Source organism: Herpailurus yagouaroundi, unplaced genomic scaffold, assembly GCF_014898765.1.
Source record: "Herpailurus yagouaroundi ecotype Mexico unplaced genomic scaffold, PumYag 195, whole genome shotgun sequence".
NCBI lineage: Eukaryota > Metazoa > Chordata > Mammalia > Carnivora > Felidae > Herpailurus > Herpailurus yagouaroundi.
In genome coordinates, this window is record NW_024412426.1 from 4675637 (window position 1) to 4693349 (window position 17713).

At 37.2% G+C, this 17713-nt stretch overlaps 1 protein-coding gene across 9 annotated transcripts in view; it reads left to right on the top strand.

Moving 5' to 3' along the window:
• RPS6KC1 (ribosomal protein S6 kinase C1) overlaps nucleotides 1-17713 on the top strand; it is a 322126-nt gene that overhangs the window by 52288 nt on the left and 252125 nt on the right. For all 9 annotated transcript variants that reach the window (XM_040446443.1, XM_040446438.1, XM_040446437.1 and 6 more), the window contains one exon: nucleotides 2468-2830. In XM_040446443.1, coding sequence (XP_040302377.1) covers nucleotides 2468-2830 — 363 coding nt within the window. The remainder of the gene's footprint in view (nucleotides 1-2467; nucleotides 2831-17713) is intronic.

Below are 17713 nucleotides of genomic sequence, written 5' to 3' on the forward strand. Positions count from 1 at the left end.
TGCTGATCCCTATTCTAGAATTGTATAGTCTAATCTACCTTTAAGTTTGGCTTAGGATATGATCTTGAGGAAATAATTTTCTTTTTAATATATTGTCTTTTCTGAGGAACTTGGAAGTCAACATTCAATGGTGATGCAGATTGCATAGCTGTTCCCAAATTTAATTTGTATGTAACTCTATTGTCAATCTTATTGAATGATATATAGATCAGTGGCTCTCCAAGTATGGTCTTTAGACCCTTGGGTATTCTAGAGATCTTCTCAGGGGGTCACCAAGGCAGAAATTATTTTTGCAATAGTCTAGGAAATTATTTGTCTTTTTCACTGTTTGACATTTGCACTAATGATGCAAAAGCAATGATAGGTAAAACTGCCTTGCCTGAGCGTGAATCAAGACAGTGATACCAGACCGTAACAGGAATCATGCCGCATACTTGCAGTAATGCCAATGCTCATTTTACCTAAGAATGCCCATGATAAAGCAGTAAAAACTATTAATTTTTATCAAATCTCCACCGTTTGCTACATGTCTTTCTTATATTCTGTGTGAAAAAATGGAAGTATACATAAAACACATCTGCCTAACTGAATTGCCATGGTTGTCTTGAGGAAGAGCACTTGTTTGAGCTATGAACTAGCAGCTTTTCTCTTGGGACATCATTTTTGCTTGAAAGCACAATTGACAGACAAACTGTCATTATTCAGATTTGGGTATTTGGCAAATGGTTTTCAAACGCAAACAAAGTGAGCTGACACTTTAAGGAAAACAGCTGACAGTGTTTGTTGCCAATGATAAACTTTGAGTTTTCAGTGCCAAATTAGAATCCTGGAGAACCTTTTTTTTTTTTTTTTTTTTTTTTCTTTTTTAAAGTAATCTTTACATCTAATGAGGGTTTTGAACTCCGGACCCTGCGATCAAGAGTCATACGCTCTACCACCTGATGCCAGCCAGATGCCTGAATTTTGGAGAACTTGTATCTGCTACTTTGAGCTTGACAGTTCCCCAAGACCTAAAGAATATTCTGCTGAGATTGGTGGTGATAGTAACAAATGTGATTTGTCACTATAACTCAGGGAACCAGTACTTTCAAAATGTCCAATGTGTGATGCACACATTCAGTGTGCAAGACAGATCAACGGAGTTGAATGTAATAGAAACAAATTTCACTGACAAGAATTTATATTCTATATGGCAACTAAGCTTTAAGAAACTACCACTTGTCAAGTTTTGGTATAGTATCAAAAAACAATATCCACAAGTATTTGAAAAGGCTGCTAAAATATTCACCCCATTTTCAGTTACATATCTATGCAAGATCTTCCTCAAATCTTTCAACCAGGGCAACATCCGACAACAGATTGAGTGCAAAATCATAATATGAGAATCTAGTCATCTTCAATTAAAAAGATTTGTACAACTGTAAAACATTGTCACTATTCTTACTAAATACTTTTTTGCTTTGGAGAATATAGTTATTTTGAACAAAAATTACATTAACATGTAATGGGCTTTAATGTTTACTTAAAAAAATTAGTCTATTTTAAATAGATATTTACAGGTATAATCCACAGGTATATTTTTTAGGTATTTACAGGTATAATCCACAAAAAGAAGCTTTTTTGAGGTTCTCAATTATTTTAAGAATGTAAAGGGAGGTCCTAACGCCAGGAAGTTTCATAACTGTTGTACTTCATGCTCGTTTACCATGAAGTCAGTTTTGTGAAATGGGAGAAAGAATTTTCATCGCTAAATATTTCAGTACCACCTAGTATTCATTTTCTGTCAGAAAACTAAGAGGCAAATACAGACCAAACCTCTCTCCAAAAGTTTGTGGAAGAGAATGAAACAAAAATTTCTAAAAATTTAGTTCTTTAAAACACACACACACACACACGCACACACACACAACCAAATGGTGTACATTTTCCAGATATGGATTATCTAAAAGCATACCTCTGAGGGTACGTTGTAGAAATAAATAATCATTACATAATTGCCATAATAGTTGCAATTGAATGATAGCCTATTATGCTTTGTATGCATGAACTGTATTCCTCATTTAAAGTTCTGCATAGTAAGTAAATTAAGTGTCTTGGGCTTGGTCACATAGTAAGTTTTAAGAGCTGGGATTCAGGCACTTGTTTTTGTCTTACCTTGAGGCTCTTACTCTTTTTTTCTTTGTTATAATGCTGTTGTTACAAGGTTTTGTGGTAAAGGCTCTTCATTTTGCAAGACTAGATAAAGACTTGTCTTCAGTTTTAGTCTGATAATTAAGGCAAAGGAGATTATTTTCCAGAGCTGAATTCAGTAAGCTAAAGCAAATGGCCAGGCACCGATCTCCATCAGGCAATGACAGCCTTCCTGATCGACTCGAATAGTATGAACAAATGAATAGTCAGCATGATTTGTATTCTTTTTGGCTGATTCTTAATTTAATATCTATTTATATTGTGATCATATTTCTAGGTTTCTCCAGTGACAGTGATTTGATATCTCTTACTGTGGACGTGGATTCTCTTGCTGAGTTAGATGATGGAATGGCTTCCAATCAAAACTCTCCCGTTAGAACTTTTGGTCTCAATCTTTCTTCGGATCCATCAGCATTAGGGGCCGTTGCTTCTGACAGCGAACAGAACAAAACAGAAGAAGAACGGGAAAGTCGTAGCCTCTTTCCTGGCAGTTTAAAGTCCAAGCTTGGCAAGAGAGATTATTTGGAGAAAGCTGGAGAATTAATAAAGCTGGCTCTAAAAAAGGAAGAAGAAGATGACTATGAAGCTGCTTCCAATTTTTATAGGAAAGGAGTTGATTTACTCCTAGAAGGTGTTCAAGGTACAGTTTTATCTGTATTAATATGTTTTGGAATGTTCTTATGTTGGTATCTGGAAAGAAAGTGTATACATATAACTGTATCTTGTGTATAGTCCTATGTCCAAACGAGACTCAAAATGAGAAATTACTGAAGATTAAATGACCTACCTTTGGGGATGACTGGGTGGCTCAGTCAGTTAACTGTCTCTTGATTTCCTTTCAGTTCATTATCTCACAGTTCATGAGACTGAGCCCCATATTGGGCTCTGTGCTGAGTCTGTGGAGTCAGACTGAGCTTGGGATTCTCTCCCTCTCCTTTCTCTCTGCCCCTCCCCCACTCCTCCACCTCTCCCCCATATAAATAAATAAACATAAAAAAATGACCTAAATTTGGGTAAAAACTTTTAGTTACATGAAGGGAAGGCAGGATCAGAGCTACTTAACACTCTGCTTTGATCAATTAGCCAACAAAAACAGGATTTAAAAAACTCAAATCTCCATGTCTCTTGTATGAATAATGTTCTGTTTTTTTCTGACGTGGCCAGTGTTCCCCAGCCTTCACCTCTCACAGGAGTATTCACAGAGATTTAGTGCATTTACTCCTGCTGGCCTGAAGAGAAGAGATGAAATGTAAAGGTTCTTAGATTTACCTACTGTTCTTTTCTGTTTTAGTTGCCATAAATTCTCAGCTAGTTACTGGGGTGATTGGGGACATTTAGAATGAATGTTTCTGATGTCTGTAAGTAGAACTTAACCTTTTTTTTTTGCCTCAGATTTTTTAAGTCATTTGTCTTTTCCTTACAAGAAACAGTAAGGGGCGCCTGGGTGGCTCAGTCGGTTAAGCGTCCGACTTCAGCTCAGGTCATGATCTCATGGTCTGTGAGTTCGGGCCCCGTGTCGGGCTCTGTGCGGACAGCCCAGAGCCTGGAGCCTGCTTCGGATTCTGTGTCTCCCTCTCTCTCTGCCCCTCCCCTGCTCATGCTCTCTCTCTGTCTCTAAATAAAAACATTAAAAAAAAAAAAAAAAAAACAGAGTAAAGCATACCACAGTTAGTTACGTGACATTGTGGACACAAAAGCTGAAGGTTGATAAGACCTTCTTGATGGTTTTCTTTCCAGAATATCATCATTTTTACTGTTTTCCTGTCATCTTTGACTTGTTAGAACCATTCCGATGACCATAGTCTCCTGTAGCATGAACCCTTTTTTGCTGTAGTACTTCCGCCCTCACCATGCTTGGTGTCCTGTCCTCCAGAAGTGCTCTGCTTTATGAGAGTTTAAACTTTCAGCCTTCTAATGTGGTAGACGATGAATACTTGGCTGCATGGACCGGAAGAGGGAGTGTATCTGGTGGCATCAGTGTTTCTTAACCAGAATTTTCACTAATTCGCTTGTTTTTGGCCCTTACTCTCATTTCCAAGCTACCCAGTGCTACACGTTCCCAAACTAATTTACAGTGTCATATAAATCAGGCAGCTTTCTTGAGCTTCCTAAGTCAATAACCACGCATCCATCTATTTTCATTTTGTAAAATGTTGTTGTTGCAGTCTTCTCTTGGAGTCTCTTTGTCCTTGGGGGCTTTTGCCTTAAAAATAATTCTTTTACTGCCATGTTAATAGGGTTTCAGGAGGGAGTATTTCTCCTGGTTTGATTGATACATCATTTTGATACAAATTTTTGTTTTTCTTTCTTTTTTTTATATATATTATTTAGGTTTATTTATTTATTTTGAGAGAGACAGAAAGAGCACGAGCCAGGGAGGGGCAGAGAGAGGGAGGAGAGAGAGAGAATCCCAGGCAGGCTCCACAGAGTCAGTGCAAAGCCCAACATGGGGCTCGAACTCATAAAACCGTGAGATCACGGCCTGAACCGAAATCAAGAGTCGGATGCTTGACTGAGTCACCCAAGGATCCCACAAATTTTTGTTTTTCAGGTAGTGTCATATAGTCAGTTGGGGTTTTTTGTTTGCTAGTAGAACATTCTGGTCTTTAAAGATCTGCACATTTTTCTTCTTTGTCTTAACTCTCATTTTGGGTTGGGAGTTTAAAATTGGGATAAGTTGCAATTAGCTCTGATATTTTCCCTTCTTTTTTTTTTTTTAAAGATAATTTTGTGCTAAAAAGTCACTAGTGTTTAACTGACACAGATACATCAATGTGATCTTTTTCTGTCTAAAGTTATTTGCATTTAAACTTAGAGTACTTCATAATGTTGCCACTTGATGGCACCAGAAAAATAAAAATCTTTACTTCAAAATGAGAATTATGGATCCATATCAGCAAATAACAAAAAAATATCATTTAGGTAGTTATTTTGTGATTATGATGGTGAATTATTTCTCACCAGAACTTGATACTAAATATAGTAGACTTCTGTCTTAAGGAATGTTACCATTTAAACATGTTTTTCCGATTTAACATATGCCTGTCTTTCTGAAACCACAATATTCATTCCTGCCCTGGATTGGTTTTTGTTGTTAATGTGCCGTAAGAACTAAAAAATTATACTTGACTAATTGCTTTTTAGTCTTTTTTTTTGTTTATTCAATTTTTTATTCATACAAACTGTGAGAATCACAATCACAGAATTCTAATTTTTAATCAATATGTAAAATAACCTTTATTTCAGTCCTTGTGGTTATACTTTTAACTATGTGTTAAATGTAGCATCAGAGCAGTGCTTCTGGTTCATATTTAAAAGTGTAAAAGCTACCTCCTAACAGACACATGGACGTTATTGGTTTTAAAAAAATTTCCCCCCAGTTTTATTGAGATATAATTGACATATGACATGTAACATTATACTAAAGGTACTCAAAGTAATGATTTGATATATGTATGTTTTGTGAAATGATTACCATAAGTTTAGTTATATCCTTTCTGTCACATAGTTAACAGTTCTTTTTTTCTTGTGATGAGAGTTTTTAAGATCTACTCTTTTAGCAACTTTCAAATACATGATACAGTATTTTTAACTATAGGCACCATGTTGTATATTATGTCTGCAGCATTTATTAATCATATAAATGGAAGTTCCTATCTTTTGGCCACCTTCACCCACTTTACCCACCACCCCTTATCCCTCACCCCTGCCTTTGGTAACCACTAATCTCTTTTCTGTTTCTATGAGTTTGGTTGTTTTTAGGTTCTACACATAAGTGAGACCATATACTGTTTGTGTCTTTTCTGACATATTTCACTTAGCATAATGACTTCAAGGTCCATATATGTCACTAATGGGTTTCCTTTTTTTTTTTTTTTATTGCTGAATAATATTCCTATGTGTGTTTGTGTGTGTGTGTGTGTGTGTGTGTGTGTGTGTGTATGTGTCTTGACTATTGTAAATAATGCTGCAATGAACATGGGAGTACAGATACCTCTTTGAGATAGTGATTTTGTTTCCTTCTGATGAATACCTAGAAATGGAATTTCTGGAACATATGGTTGTCCTATTGTTAGTTTTTTGAGGAACCTTCATGCTGTTTTCTGTGATGGCTGCACCAATTTTACATTCCCACCAGCAGTGTCCAAGAGTTCTCTTTTCTCTGCAACACTTGTTATCTGTTGTCTTTAAAAATTTTTTTTTAATGTTTATTTATTTTTGAGAGAGAGAGAGTGCAAGTGGGAGAGGGGCAGAGAGAGAGAGAGAGAGAGAGAGAGAGAGAGAGAGAGAGACAGAATCTGAGCAGGCTCCAGGCTCCAAGCTGTCCGCACAGAGCCTGATGTGGGGCTTGAACCCACAAACCGTGAGATCATGACCTGAGCTGAAGTCAGATGCTTAACTGACTGAGCCACCTAGGCACCCCTGTTGTCTTTTTGATGATAGACATTCTAACAGGTGTGAGGTAATATCAAATTATGGTTTTGATTTGTAGTTCCCTGATGATGAGTGATGTTAAGTAACTTTTCATGTACTTGTTTGGCATTTTTATGACTTCTTTGAGAAAGTATCTTTTTAATTCCTCTGCTCATGTTTTGATCGTATTGTTTAGGTTTTTCGATATTATGTTTTCTTTATATATTTTGGATATTAACTCCTTATCAGATATATGATTTGCAAATATTTTTTCCCATTTGGTTGACTGCATTTTCATTTTGTTGATGGTTTCTTTTGCTGTGTAGAATCTTTGTAGCTTGATGTAGTCCAACATGTTTATTTTTGCTTTTGCTGTCAAATCCAAAAAAAAAAAACATGCCAAGAAAGCTACCCCCCCCCCCGTTTTTATCTATGATTTTATGTTTTTGGATTTTATGTTCAAGTCTTTAATCTGTTTTAATTTTTGTATATGCTGTAAAATAGGGGTATGGTGTTACTTTTTTTGCATGTGGTTGTTATCAGTACCTTTTAGTAAAGAGACTGTCTTGTCCCTAGTGTATATTTTTGGCTCCTTTGTCATAAATTAACTGACTATGTATGCGTGGTTTTATTTCTGGGCTCTATCTTGTCCCAATGATCTATGTGTCCAATACCATACTGTTTTGATTACTGTAGCTTTGTAATATAGTTTGAAATCAGGAGATGCTTTGTTCTTTATTCATAGGATTGCTTTGGCTATTTGGGGTCTTTTGTGGTTCCATACAAATTTTAAGATTGTTTTTTTCTACTTATGTGAAAAATGTCATTGGAATTTTGATAGGGATTGCATTGAGTCTGTAGATCTCACTGGGTAGTATGGACATTTTAACGATACTAATTCTTTGAATACATGAGTGTAGAATGTCTTTCCGTTTATTTTTGTCTTCAATTTCTTTCAGCAATGATTTGTAACAGATTTCATCTGTTATTAGTTCTAACAGTTTTTTGATGGAGTCTTCAGGGTTTTCTATGTGTAATATCTTGCCACTGCAAATAGAGACAGTTTTATTTCTTCCTTTCTGATTTGGATGCCTTTTATTTCTTTTTCTTGTCTGATTGCTCTGGCTAGGACTTCTAGTACTATGTTGAATCTTTGTATATGTATATATGTGTGTGTGTGTGTGTGTGTGTGTGTGTGTATACATATATATTTTTTTTAATGTTTATTTTTGAGAGAGAGAGAGAGAGAGAGAGAGAGACGAGTGCATGCAGGGGAGGGGCAGAGAGAGAGAGGGAGACACAGAATCCAAAGCAGGCTCCAGGCTCTGAGCTTCAGCGCAGAACCTGACATGGGACTCAAACTCAGGAGCTGCGAGATCATGGCCTGAGCCTGAATCAGATACTCAACCGACTAAGCCACCCAGGCACGCCTGGTACTATGTTGAATCTAGTGGTGAGAATGGGCATCCTTGTCTTGTTCTTGCTCTTAGAGGAAGGGCATTCAGCTAATCACCATTGAGTGTAATGTTGAGTATGATGGATTTATTCTTTAATTTGTTGGGAAATTGGGGGCTCTGGCTTGTGAGCTGATTTGACACTTGTGAGTAGAAGAGATGTTTTCTTAGGGAAAATTTGTTTTAGTGTGGGAAAACTGTTATTGAAACATCACTATAACCAGTAATACCTATGAATCATTTAAATTTAACTCTTGCTATAAGAATGGTTACCTGTGAGTAAAAAAAAAAGAAAATAGAATTGTTCTCTGTGACCGTGGTTTGGTTTGATATACTCTGTAATAAAATCATTATTTCTGGATATCTGATAATTCAGAGAAAATGATCTTTCAGAGCTAAGTAGGAGTGCTTCTTTATATAGGTGTTCTTATGATTTGGCAAATTTTGTTATTCTAAATACTAACTATTCATCCTAACTATTCATCCTAAAGGAGTTTATCTGGGTTGTTTGTAGATCTGATAAAGATGGCTTGATGTTTTTCTTACTTAACTGGTGTTTGCACAGCTGAGACTAGAGGCAGAACACAATAGCAGCAGTTCTATTTGCCCATCCAACAAAGAAACGTACTCTGATAGTGGTAACTTTGAATTCTCCTTTTGAACCTGATGTTTCCCTTGCTTCCTCATTCTAGAATGGCTCCTGAAATTAAGGTACCCTCTATTTTTCTAAGTCATTAGGTCTTTATGTATGTAAAACAGAAAATCCAAAAATCAAGATCGAAGGAATCAACTTGAATCTTTGAGGAGGATGTTTCTAGTAAATATCCTTTCACTTCTGTCTTGTTTATATATTTCTGCAGTGGCCTGATATGATTAATCTATATACTCTGAGGGTTTATTAGAATAATTGTGAGAATGTAGAGTGACAAATGGATGACATAAAGGTATTAATAAAATATTTAAATAATAACAATAATTTATCATCTGTTACATGCCTGTCACTGTACAAGGGATTTTTCTGAACATTGTTTTTAACGCTCAGAACAAGCCTATAAGCTGAACTATGGCTGGTCTTACTGGGCTTTGTCTAAGGACACTAAAATTTAGAGGGTGCAAACATTTAATGTAATGATTCTAAAAGCTTGGCACCTAGTTAGCAAGAATAATTATTTAAAACAGGAAGCTTCCAGATGGCGAGCATTGTTAGTAACACCCATCTGTGGGCTACATTATGAATTACAGAGTTGATTTGAGAACTGGTTTTGTTTAGTTTGTTCTAGGTGCCAAAATTGCTGGTTTATTGTGTTTGTAAGGTAGATACTGTAATCCCCATTTTATAGGTGGGGAAAACTATGCTTACATAAAGTAGGCAATTTGCTCAACAATGCAAGTCACTGAGTTTCAGCTAAGATGTAAATATTTAGGTCTTTCTGAGTTTGAATCTTGTCTTCTTTTCCACTGTGCCATGTTACTTCTCATACATTTCTCCCCTAATTAGAGTAGCTTTTTAAAATGGAGAAGCAACAACTCTTTTTTTTTTTTTAAGTTTGTTTATTTTGAGAGAGAGAGAGTGGCAGCAGGAGGGAGAGAGAATCCCAAGCTGGCTTTGTGCTGTCAACCCAGAACTTGATGCTGGGCTTGAACTCACGAACCATGAGATCATGACCTGAGCTGAAACCACGAGTCGGGTGCTCGATTGACTGAGCCACCCAAGCACCCCAAGAGTATCAAATCTTTTTAAACTTTATTTTGATACTCATTGTTTTTTTCCTTCTACCCATGCTCATTCAGCCATCTATCTTTCCACTGAGCATTCAACAAGCTTTTATTAGTACTATGTACTAGGTATTGTGATAGTGAATATAAAATAGTCTTTTAATAAAAATATAGAACTGAATGAAGGGTCTTCAAAATAAGTTCTCTTCTCTTTGTTTCTATTTAAATCTTCTACATGCATTATAAATCTCACATTGAAAAACATTCCTGGATGATTTGAGACTATTAATGAGACTGAGACGATTACTGATGTTACCACTCAGCTAAGAGGTGCAAACAGTCTTCAGTAATTCTCATCCTAGTAAACGGTACACTAAATGATACAAAGCCACTTTTCTTAGTTTACCCTGGCCCTGGGTACATGTGTGCTAGACACTCAGAGATATCCAGACTTACTTAAAAAACTGTGACCAGTGTGCTGGAGTACTACATCTTTCTGGGTCTCTTCTGGGGTCTTGACTATTCTTTTTGCCCTTTCCATAATGAGGAATAGAATTCCTTGGGAGACCGCAAACCCATGTATATTTCTAGGTTTCCTTTGAGCACTAGTTTAGAATTGTAGGGTTGGTTCTAGAACGCGTCTAGGCCCTATGAAGGTGATTAGTCTCCGTGCATCCATAATGATATATACTGGAGTACTGTAAAAGGCAATTTGGGCCATTGATTTATTCCTTTGAATAACAGTTATTCAAATATTAAGAAACCCAAAGTATAAACTTGTTTGATTTAGAATGAATGGACAGTCAGTTAAGCATCCAATTTCGGCTCAGGTCATGATCTCATATTTCAGGAGTGCAAGCCCCGTGTTGGGCTCTATGCTGGCAACTCAGAGCCTACAGCTTGCTTCAGATTCTGTGTCTCCTTCTCTTTCTGCCCTTCCCTCGTTTATGCTCTCTCTCTTGTCTCTCAAAAATAAACAAACATTGAAAAATTTTGGAATGGGTGGATATATAAGAAAGGTAGTAGTAAGTTAATGTCTGATAAAGGGAAGCAAGTCACTTGATTGCTTATTGCTGAATTTCAGAAATGAAAATGTATAACTTTAAAAATAGGGGCACCTGGGTGGCTCAGTTGGTTAAACATCTGACTCTTGATTTCAGCTCAGGTCGTGATCCTCAGGGTCCTGAGATTGAGCTTGTGTAGGGCTCCACACTGGGCTCCACATGGAGCCTGCTTAAGATGCTCTCTCTTTCCCTTTACTGCTTGCATGCACACTCTCCTCTTTCTCTCTCTCTCAAAAAAATGATTAGACTTGTTTATTATGTTTGTTAACTCTGAAGATACTGTGAAAATATTGTCTAGCCCTTTAGACAATTACCTTTAGGGATTGCCTAGTTCACTACAAAATATGGTATAGTGTAAGGCTAACAACATCGAAAGCTATATTTTTAATAGGGAATGGTGTTGTAATCATATTGTTTTCTAATGCATGTGCTCGTAGCTGTTTTGATTTATGATCTTCTTTGAGAATTTTGTTCTTTTTCAATATTATTTTGATTGTTTGGGTCCCCTGACAAGTCTATATAAATTTGAAAATGACCTTTTAAAAAAATGAGCTGTAATTGACATTTTATTTACTTTTTAATATTTCTTTCTCTCTCTTTTATTTTTAAGAAAATCAGCTTTTCCGTTTTTGCAAAAAAGGCTTAGGAATTTTTTTTTTTTAACATTTATTTATTTTTGAGACAGAGAGAGACAGAACATGAACGGGGGAGGGGCAGAGAGAGAGGGAGACACAGAATCGGAAGCAGGCTCCAGGCTCTGAGTCATCAGCCCGGAGCCCAACGCGGGGCTTGAACTCACGGACCTCGAAATTGTGACCTGAGCTGAAGTCGGACGCTTAACTGACTGAGCCACCCAGGCGCCCCTTAGGAATTTTGATAGGGATTACATTAAATCTGTAAATAAATTTGAGTAGAATTGCCATCTCAAAAATAAGTTTTCTAACCCATGAACACAGGATGTATTTCCATGTTTTCAGATACTATTTTTTAAATAATTTTTTTAATGTTTATTTTTGAGAGAAAGAGCATGAGTGGTGGAGGGGCAGAAAAAGACAGGGAGACACAGAATCCGAAGCAGGCTCCAGGCTCTGAGCTGTCAGCACAGAGCCCGATGTAGGGCCTGAGCTCATAGACTGTGAGATCCTGACCTGAGCTGAAGTCAGACGCTTAACTGACTGAGCCACCTAGGTGCTCCTTTTCAGATATTCTTTATTTGCCTCCAGCCATGTTTTGTAATTTTCTGTGTATGCCTTTTACCTCCTTGGTTAAATCTGTTCCTAGTTATTTATTTGTTTGAATACTATTGTAATTGGAGTTGTTTCATTAATTTTCTTTTTGGATTGTTCATTCTTGGTGTATAAATGCAACTGATTTTTGTGTTTTTATCTTGTATGTGGTGGCAACTTGCTGAATTCGTTTATTAGCTCTAGTAGTGTTTTGGTGGATTCTTCGGAGTTCTGTAGGATTATGTTATCTGTGCACAGATGTAGTTTTACTTGTCCTTTTTCAGTTTGGATGCCTTTTTATCTCTTCTTGCCTAATGCTCTAGATAGGGCTTCCAATGAAATGTTCACTAACATTGGGAAAGTGGACATCCTTGTCTTGTTCTGGATCTTAGGGAGAAAGCTTTTTGTCTTTTATCACTGAGTATGATATGATGTTAGTTATTAGTTTTTCATAGATGCCCTGTGTCATGTTGAAGAAGTTCCTTTCTGTTCCTGGTTTTCTGAATGGTTTTATTATGAAAGGATGGTAAATTCTGTCAGATGCTTTTTCTGCTTCAATTGAAATGATCATGTGTTTTTTTTCTCTCCTTCATTCTGTTAATGTGGTATATTACATTGATTTTTTTTAATTGTTTATTTTTGAGAGAGGGAGAGAGCAAATGAGATAGCAGCAGAGAGAGAGGGGGACAGAGGATCTGAGAGGGGGACAGAAGATCTGAAGCAGGCTCCACGCTGACAGCAGTGAGCCCAGTGCAGGGATCGAACTCTTGAACCACGAGATCATGACCTGAGCTGAAGTAGGTTGCCCGACCGACTGAGCCACCCAGGCTCACCCTACATTGATTTTCTTTACATTGAACCACCTTTGCATTCCTGGAATAAATTCCACTTGCCACAAAGATTTTTATCTTATATTTAAACCTAATTATGCCTTTCAGTATCTCTTGATGTTCATCATTGTAATATAATAGTTGGAAAAGAAGGGCTGCTCATTGAAGTATGAACCTAATTGTCTATCTTAATCTGTAAATCGCAATCTTTTCAAAGAGCAGTAGTCAGCAAATTCAGAATATTTTGGGAAAGTTTTCTACTGCCTTTTCTGTTTCAAAATAAAATATTATAGGGGCACTTGGGTGGCTCAGTCAGTTAAGCATCTGACTCTTGGTTTCAGCTCAGGTCATGATCTTGTGGTTCATGAATTTGAGCCCTGCATTGGGCTCTGCAGTGCACAGCCTGCTTGGGATTCTCTTTTCCTCTCTCTCTGCTCCTCCCCTGCTCGTCTACTCTGTCTCTTTCTCAAAATAAATTTAAAAACTTAAAAAAAAAATAAAACACTACAATTCAATAAATTACCTTAGCTGAGATATTTTTATATTTTTTTCTTTTAATGTTTTTTTTTAACATTTATTCATTTTTGAGAGACAGGGCATGAGTGGGGGAGGGGCAGAGAGAGACAGGGAGAGAGAGAGACAGAGACAGAGACAGAGACAGAGACAGAATCTGAAGCAGGCTCCAGGCTCTGAGCTGTCAGCACAGAGCCCAATGCAGGGCTCGAAGTCACGGACCCTGAGATCATGACCTGAGCCGAAGTTGGATGCCCAACTGAGCCACCCAGGCATCTCAAGACATTTTTACATCTTAACTGTTTCAAAACAGGCTAGAAGAAAACATTTTAAAACAGGAAAACTATGATTTTAAAAATAGAGATTTGAAACTATTTATATATACCACCTATTCTGTTTTCCTGTTGTAATCACCCATCATTACTGTTTTCTTTTTTTTAAATTTTTTTAAATGTTTATTTATTTGAGAGAGAGAGAGAGAGAGAGAGAGAGAGAGAGAGACAGCGTGAGTGGGGGAGGAGCAGAGAGCGAGGGAGACACAGAATCCAAAGCAGGCTCCAGGCTCCAAGCTGTCAGCACACAGCCCGATGCGTTGCTTGAACCTACGAACCGTGAGATCATGACCTGAGCCGAAGTTGGATGCTTAAGCAACTGAGCCACCCAGGTGCCCCTACTGTTTTCATGTTTCCTTTCTTTAGTTGTCTAGGAAGTGTTTGTAACCCTAATCCTCAGTGTGAAGGTATTTGGAGGTGGGGCCTTTGAGAGATGATTAGGCCATGATAACTGTGCCCTCATGATGGGATTAGTGCCCATTAGAGACCTTGGAGAGCCCCTTTGCTTGTTTTACCATGTGAGGATATAGAAGACAGCCATCAATGAGTGAGGAACCCACTTTGCACCAGGTACCAGATCTGTTGGAGTCTTGCTCTTGGACTTTGAGCCTCTGGAGCTGTGAGAAATGAATTTCTCTTTATAAGCTCCTAGTCCCCGGTGTTCTCTTCTTGCAGCCAGAATGAACTAAGAGAAGACTTCTGATTCTCTGGTTGGATGGTCACAAATGAAAAGAGTTGTTTTTTTAAATTATCCTGTATTTAGATCAGTCCTTCTTTCAAATTTTGTGTTATTGTGGACTCTTTGAGTTACAGGAAACAAAACCAATGCAAAGACGCTCACATAGAAACTCACAAAAGTGTTTTAGCCCACATGAATGAGTGCTTCCATATCTCTAGATTCAGGTGTTCAAGGAGTATCACCTGGTCTCTATGTCTGTTTGCTTATCTTTGTACATGGCCCTGTACTCTCAAACCCTTTCTCTTATTTGCTTTTATCTCCAGGTGGTGTGAAAGATAACCCCTAAGCTGCTCTAGGTTTACAGAGGCTTTTTCCTCTGTAAAATGAGTCCTAGAGGAAGAGGGTGTTTTCCCTATAGCTCAAATCAAAAACATAGGTCACGTGCCTTCACCTCATTTTTCTATCTGGGAAATAACCTAATTAGGTATAGGCTGGTTTACTTATCCCGAAAAGATGGGCAGAGCTATCCCTGATGAACCATACAAACTAAACAGCATAGCCATAGAATGTGAGCAGAGTAAACCAAAATGAGGAGTTTTGAGGCAGAAACAAAATGAATTAAAATGTCATCCTCTACTTCCCTTCCTGACCCCACACTGACACAAATATGCTTTCTTCCCCAGTCTATTAAAAAAAATATATGTTGTTTATATGTTTTCTCATATATGTTTCTCACACTTAGATTCTGTGGGGAACAAACAATATTTTGTTGTTGTTGTTGTTGTTTTACTTCTAATTGAATATATAGAAAAGTACATTTTGTAAGTACGTAGCTTGATGTATTTTCACACATGGAATACGCCTGTGTAACTGGTTCCTGGATCAACAAGTAGAACTTGACCAGCACTCTTGAAGCCTCCTCATGTTCCTTTCCAGTTACTACTTCTCCAGAGGTGATAGCTGTCTTGATCTCTTAACAGCATTGATTGCATCAAGTCTACCTTTTCCATTGTTATATCTTGTGAGGGTCATGGTTCCAGTTGATGTCCTCTTCTGTGCAATTTCTTTCATGGATGCGGATGGGGGAGTAGCTGTGTTTCTCTTTTGTTTTTATAGGCTCCTTATCTTTCTCTTCTTTCTGTTATTCCCTGCTTCCCTTTACTGCTACCCCACCCACGCCCTTTTCTATATGTCTGATTCTTCCCTGGAAGAAAAGCTTTACCGAGGTTCTCACTTTTGGTTCCACTGACTTTCATTCAAGTCTTTCTTTATAGCCTATGTTTTCAACTACCAAGTCCCAATCTCTGTTTCGTATTTTGACATTTAAGTGGATTTTCTCTTTCTGGGGATATTTATGTTTTGTTTTGTTTTTCTCCTGTTCTTTGGTTTAAGTCCTGTGTACCCCTGAGTACTTTTTTAAGGGATCTCTTAAGCTCTTTCTCCTCCGGTTTCCACATTCATGGGCCTGCGATAGTGGGGTCCTCGGAGCTCTGTTGTAATTTGGTTTCTTTCCCTATTTACAGATAATCTGAAGGTCATGGTACTCTCAGGTTTTTTTTTTTTTTTTTTTTTTTGGGTATTCTTTTTTCTTAGTAATGCTTAAGGTGTGGATCTTGTGTGGTTTTATTTGCTTCTTCAATTTTTTCATTTGTTTGTTTTTTTGGTTTTGAGAGATTATGTGGAGGAGATTTGAAATTGGGTGGCTGTCATTATCCTCCAGACTTGAGGTTTCTACCCTAATTATTATTTTGAATGTAACCGTTGCATTCCTAAAATAAACCTACTTAGTTGCAATGTATCCTTTATTTTTTCTTTTTTTTTTTTTTAATATCACTGGGCTTGGTTGCTATTATTTATTCAAGACTTGGGGCGCCTGGATGGCTCAGTCGGTTGAGTGTCCGACTTCGGCTCAGGTCATGATCTCACAGCTCATGAGTTCCAGCCCTGCGTCAGGCTCCGATGCTGACAGCTCGGAGTCTGGAGCCTGCTTCAGATTCTGTGTCTCCCTCTCTGTCTGCCCCTAACCCACTCGCATTCTGTCTCTGTCTCTCTCAAAAATAAATAAACATTAAAAAATAATAATTAAAAAAAAGACTTATGTGGGGTGTGTGTGTAAGTGGTGTATTCATTTTTCAGTTATTTTCTGTATCTATACATACGTGTACACGCAAATATATATATATATTTATATATGTTACAGATATATTTATTGAATTAAAAGTAAATTATAGGCATCATAGTTTTGACCCTTATATAATAGATGTTTTCAGAAAATAAAGATATTCTTTTACATATCCACAATGAAGTCTCATACTTAAAACAATTTTTTTTCAGGTTTTTATTTATTTAAGTAATTTCTGCACCCAGTGTGGGGATTGAACTCATGACTCCTGAAATTAAGAGTCTTATGGTGTTCTGACTAAGCCAGCCAGGCGCCCCCATACTTTACAAATTGAAGAACAATTCTAGGGAAAGGATTTTAAGCAGATTTAATTTCTTTAATAGATATCTAACTTTTAAAATTGTATATATTTCTTCTTTTATCAACTTATTGGTGAATTGTATTTTTCAAAGAATTTGTTTTATACAAATGGTCAAATTAATTGATTTTTTTTCTCTACTCCTTTGCTTTATTTTTCTTATTGAGATCTAATTAGCATATAACATCGTATTAGTTTTAGGTATATAACATAATGATTTGATACATTTATATATTGCAGATGATTACAGTAAGTCTTGCTAATATCCATCACCACATAGTTACAAATTTTTTTCTTTGTGATGAGAGCTTTTAAGCTATATTCTCTTGGGGTACCTGGGTAGCTCAGTTGGGTGTTCAACTTTGGCTCAGGTTGATCTCATGGTTCGGGGGTTCCAGCCCCACATCAGGCTTTGTGCTGACAGCTGGGAGCCTGGAGCCTGCTTTGGATTCTGTGTCTTTGTCTCTCTGTCCCTCCCCTACTTGTGCTCTGTCTCTCTCACAAAAATAAATAAACATTAAAAAAAAAAAAAGATGCATTCTCTATGCAACTTTTAAGTACATGATACAGTATTATTAACTATAGTCACCATGCTGTACATTACCTCGCGGGACTTATGTAGTTTATAAGTAGTTTGTACTTTTTGACCCCTCTTCATCCATTTTGCCTACCTGCCATCCCCCTGCCTCTGGCAACCAGAAATCTGTTCCCTTGGCACAAAAACAGACACTCAAATCAGTGGAACAGAATAGAGAACCCAGAAATGGACCCACAAACATATGGCCAACTAATCTTTGACAAAGCAGGAAAGAATAT